The sequence below is a fragment of the Cupressus sempervirens genome, chromosome 1 (assembly GCF_028749045.1).
Source record: "Cupressus sempervirens isolate cs-2001-9-10 chromosome 1, ASM2874904v1, whole genome shotgun sequence".
Classification (NCBI taxonomy): domain Eukaryota; kingdom Viridiplantae; phylum Streptophyta; class Pinopsida; order Cupressales; family Cupressaceae; genus Cupressus; species Cupressus sempervirens.
Genome location: NC_143118.1, coordinates 451,237,760 through 451,244,723, shown reverse-complemented (window position 1 = coordinate 451,244,723; position 6,964 = coordinate 451,237,760). Strand labels below are relative to the sequence as shown.

The following is a 6,964-nucleotide window of genomic DNA, read 5'->3' as shown; positions in this document are numbered from 1 at the left end:
GTATTGTAAAATCCTTGTAAAAGATAGAACCTTGTAAATCTCATTATATAATCCTAACCGAGTAAGTCATCAAAGTGATAAAACATTGTAGCCCTAGTCAAGTAAGCTCTTACTACAATAGTGATAAATTTGTGGATACCATCCCCACCCCACTTTTCCCTCTAATCAAGGGTTTATGCGATATCAAATGATTGTGGTGTGTGTTACATTTTACGAGTTTGTGCATTGACATTGAATTTGTTGTCTAACTTTCATTTGTAAGTAACTTGTTATATTTTTAATGTTAACAAAGCAACAAAGGAAGCAAATAAAGTACTAAATTTATCAAAAGGAAAAGTTTGAGAGGATACTAATTCACCCCTCCTCTCAACCTCCTATCTATCTTGTATTCCACCATCTTTGAGTTATGATTCTTCCTACTCTAATGTGTGTTTTCTTGCCTCCTTTGATGATTCTACTATTTGGGATAAGCCCATAGATATGGATTACTCTCTTCCTCATGAGACACCTTTATATGATTTCATACTTCTTTCTCCTATTGATCAACCTTTTTCTATGCATTTCATTGATATTCCTTCTATAGATGCATCCTTGATGAGTTTTATTTGTGATCCTCCTACAAGTTCCTTAGTCATAGAAGACCACACCCTTGACTTGTCTTCTAAGTCCTTTCAAGACACATCTCAATTCAAATTAGATCTTATTGAAAATGATCACTATGACCTTATTTTCACAAATTTAGCATTCGATCCTAAGCATCCTATTCATATTTATCCTTTAAGTGGCTTCTCAATTGTTCAAGATTGGGAAACCTTAGATTTCACACCATCTCTATTTGATGAGCATACACATATTGATTCCTTCTCTTTATATTTCTATTCAATTACATCTAAGATATCTTCCTTTTCTATGCTTTATTCTTATTTTCAATGCATTGCTTATATCATGTTTCATATGTTTTTCAATGATAAATGTTATCTATTTCATGATCGCTTTACTTATCTACATCCCTATTGTGTTGCTCCTTGGTTTGTGACATTTGGGGCTCAGTGTCCTACTTTGTAACATAATAGTCATTTCCCTTGTCTATTCACTTGGGGTAAAGCACTCTATTTATTCTTTCTATCTATATCATAAGATCCATTATTTCCCTTTGCTGACTTGCTTTCTTTTAATATGATGGCTTCTTTTCTTGCATTCACTTGCTTGAAATTACACGTTTTGTATAACTTGAAACCACCTAGGAAGGCATAATGTATTCTTTCCTTCTTCAATATTCTTTATGCATTTCCATCCTATTATAAGGAATCTATAATTTAGGGCTTATATTGGATTTTCTGTCGTTTCTCTCTAGGATCCTTTTTTTTTTTTTGTTGTTTCTTTCATGATAACTAAGTAGGAATAATGTGGCACAAGGTGCCTATCTCGTCCCTATGTTGTCCAACTTTTTCTCAACATATTTAGTAGTTTCTTAGTCTATTAATATCCGGTACTATTTGTCATCGCTTAGCCACCCATTTTCGGATCAACGATCTATAATCATTTTGATACAATTCCTACGATGAAGTCTTCCTAGGGATCTTAAAAATAAGAGTGCACAATTTTCTTTATTTCTATATTGCATCATTTATTTTATCACATTGACCTGATCATGTGTTCCTTATAATGCAGTCTTTGACAGTAATGAAGTCAACTTAAATTGTCAGAAGAGATCCACGTCTACAACTCAATAACACCCATTCACACTAGACTCATTAGTGCGCAAGTTGTGTCTAATGCAAACTAGTTATATGAAACGCATCGTTTTGATGTCACTACGCTAAGTCAAGTCATGTCTAAAGCATATTGCTCATAATGCATACAGTTATTTTGGCTCTTAAAACTTCCTTTATGGCTTCCAACTTCATTTATGGCTTCCAACGTGAATTGAGTTGATAAGTCAACTTATAGTTAAATGTGTTCATTGGTGAGGTCACCCTCGCCTAGACTTGTGGCCGGCCATAAATCTCGAAGTTTTACAAATCCAAAAGGAAAAAAATTATATAGGTTATTGGTTTGTTGATTTTTTATAGTATTGGCTCAGGCAATGTACACCTACCAAGAGGTATTATTACAAGTGTTAATTGCTCAAGGCCACATAAACAAAACTAACGGATGTCCACAAACTCCATAACCTTCATTTCTAGCATCTTTGTATTTTTCATTTTGTTCTCCACATTTATAAAAATGCTTAGACATCATATGCTCTAAAAAATTACATCTTAGAAATGAATTGCCAAAAAATAGATGTATTTCCCATTTTCGTTTGGTACTTTTCAACAAAAATTTCTATTGTGCTACCATTTGCAATCTCAATGGAAGATATAGAATAGTAATCTTCTCAACAATATGTGTGCCTACTGAGCTACAATCTACAAGCTCAATGGAAGATATAGAATGTTAATCTTCTCGACAATATGTGCTCGTCTTTGCCCATCCTAAAAAATCACAGTATAGAGTTGCACCAAATTGAATAATTGATGTCATAGTCAATGCTATAGCATATCTCACTACTCGATAAAAGCATAACTCTCCCTCTGTAATGAATGAAATTGCACCTCACATCTTTAGCTTTGTAGAACCGCACAAATCATGAAAAGAGCCTAACACGACAATTTTAGCAAAATATACTGCTCGACATTTTGAAAAATGTCTCCTAAAGTCGTTGTATTGATACCATTAATTATTGAGAGCACAACGATCTATACAAAAGAAAGCAACCCAAAATGCTTGCATCAAAATTGTAAATCTTTCTTGTCAACATTGTGATAAAAATGTAGCTTCAATAAGGATTTTACAAACTCAAATGTGCCTTTTAAACTAATAACTTCTACATTGGTAATAAAGACATCCTACTTTTGCTCGTAATCTGGGGTTTATGGGTTTCATTATAAGAATTTAACGTAAATCAAATTGAAGGATCTTCCGTCTCACCTTCTGCAAAATGAAAAACACCGATGTTTGGCCCATCCATGACAACTTGTTAATAAGCCTATTTTTGGTATCCCAAGTACAATTCCCATTTAAAACATGGCTTTGATCTTCAAGAATTTCATAGGAACCCAAGTGTCAAATCTTAAAAACCCCTCACTCCTCCCCACACAAAGAAACCTCCCTGTCCCATCCGGAAAAAACAAATTAAAAAATAATAATTTTGGGAAGCTTTGAGAATGGGCAGCTTTAGACTACAAAACCATTTTTTCCAGTCTCCAAATAAAATATAAATTGATTCATAACTACATAAGACAAAAACAAATGACAAGTAATTGATAAAATCTTAAGTCTACTGATAATAAGCTCCCTCTCCTCTTTATCCTGCCAATTTTTAAGACCGGCATCTCTGCTTTGCATGTTGATGTTACTATAGAGTTCAAGCTAATGGTTCAAATGGAGATCAAGTCTTGAAAAACTCTTGACTATTCAAAGAATTGGAACAGTGTCTTTCCTGTTAAACCCCAAAAAATGATAGAATCAGTAGATATAAACTTTTAACACCTAAACAAAAGAAATGCACCAATTTATGTGTGAACATTGAAATGAAATTATCCCACTGTTCAAAACCCCTGATTATATAACAGATTAAAAAAATGCCATAAATCCAGACAAGTGCACGTACCTTTGAAGATGGTTCCAATGTTTCATCTCTCAAAATCAGAGGCAAGTCTCTGTTCCACCATACGCTGCGCAATTTGGATTGCCTCAACTGTGCCTGATATTAAAACTTGCCTGAAAAGACAATCATTAACTAGAAGTCAGAATGATATTGATAGAAGAAAATCTGACATGAAGTCAGAACTATAGAAAGCATAAAGATGGATAAATAATTATGTAGCATTTAATACTCATTTAAATACCGATAACATTACCTATGTAGAAAAGAAACAGTAATTGATAATTCAATGTTATATCACATAAGTTGAATCAGTAATATAGTAAATACAATACAAGAGCCATTAATTGATTCAACTTTGTTCAAGCCACAAGCAACCACAGTGCCACACCCACAAGCCATGTCTAGGGGCGCCTCACTAGCTAAAGATTCTGAAGTGATTGGGCTCTAAAACAAATGTTTCCAAGTTGGCACATTCAAGGGTCGTGTCCTAATTCTTCATTTACTCTTGCTCATAGTCAACCTCCTTGACAAGTTCAAAAATCAAATAAAGCAAGTCTTCTAATTTTTTGTAGCCAACCTATAACTTAACTAGGTGGCTGAAGTAGTATGTACACCAATTCCGCTAATTTAAAAACCTCACTACCTGTTGAAATTTGAAAGAAAATCCAACTTTAACTCAGAAAACAGCAGAAAATATGTTTCAAACTAAAATATACTCATCTGCTATTAACTTTTGATTGCAAAAGATTGGAGATAGTAGATACATATAACCTTGCTCCACCAACATGTAGGTGTGCTCTCTTCATACTTGTATCAAAGAGCACAAATACCGTATAAATTGAAGCTGCCAAACTCATTACTAACAGTATCCTCAACTTCTAGATTTGAGATGATCATGCATTTTGTACTCTTTAGCAAAACAAAGAAAACATATCCACGCTGTAATATTTGAAACAATGCAAACACAAAAAGGTTGAAGGGTGCTGTCCTGCTTCACCAATAAAAATTGAATTTTTCTACCTTTCAAAAAAATAACTCCAGTAATTATCCTATCTACTAAAATGACCCTTATTTTTCCTATCATGAGTCTCTGCATACATTTCTACCAAACGTGGCAATCTGTATTTGCAAACCTGATGACACTCATATTGGGCTGAAACTCAAAATGTAATTCACACAAGCCCACCAATTATGTTCCAAAATTAATAATGTGACATCTCGGGCTCTCTATGATTTGTATACATACATGCCATTGATTGATAATGACCATGGCACATAAGACTTCACAGCATCACAAATCATCTGAAAGCAATTGTGCAGAAGAAAGCACGCCTGACCAACCTAATAAAAAGATAATTCAAAAAGGTCCAAATTGGCCAAGAGAAGACTATAAGGATGCCTTGTGGCATATGATGGTTTGTCACAAATATCTGAATTTTTTGACCCTCAGTGTGCATCTCAGATATTTGTGACAAACCATCTTATGCCACAAGGCATCTTTACAGTCTTGTCTAGTTTGGACCTTTTTAAACTCTCTCTATCTATGTACCAATCCTCTACATTGTCAAGTTGAGGGAGCTAATAATACATGTTCGAAGAATGTGTACTTTTTTCTCAAGCCAAAAACCCATTGCCATACAATCTTTAGCAATGCTTGTTATGATATGTACACTGTTTTCAACACCCTGTATCTCGGAATTAATATGGAATATGAAAAATTTAATTTGCATCTGCTTGTCTGTCACAATCCAACACCTTCAAATCCATTTCCCCTTAAGGCAACAATGCAATGGCATTATTTAACAGTAATCAATTTGTACAGTCTTTTGATGGACATTTGGGAATTTATTAGTCTTTAATGGGTGGGATGCACATCCTTTTGATTCTTTTTGGGAGAGACACAAGCATGCACACAATTTGTACAGTCTAGTGAAATATTGGGTGTGTGTGCGCGTGCGTGTGTGTGGGTGGGTGGGTGTGTGTGCATGTGCATGTATCTGTCTGTGTCTGTGTCTGTGTCTGTGTCTGTGAAGATTATAAATAGAATATTATAAATTTGTACACCAATTTCAAATTTGTACACAATGATTATAATCAATTTGTACAATCTAGTAAAATATTTTAATATTAGAAGATTATAAACTCATATTAGAGTGAATCTGAAATGACTTAAATAAAACAGTAAATAAGCAATTAATAGATATATAAATGTAATTAGCTAAGAATTTGATAATTAAATGTATATTGATTGTATTAATATGGTTATTACAAGTGGTGTTAGAGCATGACCTTGCCGTCTTGTGGGGTTGAAGAAGATACATAAAAATTGTTTTCCATAAACAGTCGACATATGGGGCAATGAACAAATTGTCACAGACCTATTATTGAACACTGCACATATAAGAGGAAGATAACGTAATCAATAATAATCATGATAATATATAAAGGTATTACTTGGAGAAATTATCCTCACGTGTAGCATGTGAAGAATATAGGATAGAGGGTTTGAGAAGCGAAAGGTGGATTAATTCAGTCACAGCATGTAGAAGATTCCCAAAATGAGCTTTATTTATGAGGGAGCCTCTTGGAGATTATTTCACACAGCCTTAGCACAATAATTCCACCATCCTACATTGGAAGTTTGACCCTAGTTGCAATAGTAATTCAAAACTATTTTTATTGGTAATGTGCTAATATTTTATTCATGTGACCTAATTTTGCTCATATTGTGTTTAAGAAATAAATATTCTTAATTAAAAGAGGTGCAATTAAGGGAGAATTGCTAGGGCAAGCTATTGTAGAGGTAGTTAAGGGAGAAATACTTTGTAGGCATCCTATTACTATGCAATCAAGGAAGAACTACTAGGGCACCCTATTGCAAATACTTTTCCTATGGAGTCTACAATTAAATGAGAATCGTGAGGGCACCCTATCACAAAAAATAGTTTGGAGGGAATTGCTAAGAAAACAACCTACTACTTCGTGGTAAAGGGAGAATGGCTAGCGCACCCTATTGTAGTACTAGTTGAGGGAAAGACAACTTAATGTACCCTGATGCAAGAAGCTTTCCTACAGAGTATACAAAAGTGAGAACCATTAGGACACCCTATTGTAGTACTAGTTAAGGGAAGGATGTTAAAGAAGCCTTTTGGAAAGAATATGAGACTCAAATAGAAACAAGCAGCCCGCTAAGTAGACCACCTTGTGCGGATCCCTAACACTTGTCACCCGGCCCAAGGGGGTCAAAGTTCTACTCTTGGGCTTAGCATGAGACTAACTTATCATGAATCAAATTTTCTTTAAAACTTATAT

General features: G+C 34.3%; 1 protein-coding gene across 1 annotated transcript in view; it reads right to left on the bottom strand.

The window, feature by feature from the left end:
- Window positions 1-2,769: 2,769 nt before the first annotated feature.
- The window catches only part of BTR1L (binding to TOMV RNA 1L (long form)), a 76,087-nt gene continuing 71,892 nt past the window's right edge, over window positions 2,770-6,964 (bottom strand). The window contains exons 8-9 of the mRNA XM_089827947.1: window positions 3,656-3,765; window positions 2,770-3,484 (exon numbers count right to left, since the gene is read on the bottom strand). Coding sequence (XP_089684073.1) covers window positions 3,678-3,765 — 88 coding nt within the window. The 3' untranslated portion in view covers window positions 2,770-3,484; window positions 3,656-3,677. The remainder of the gene's footprint in view (window positions 3,485-3,655; window positions 3,766-6,964) is intronic.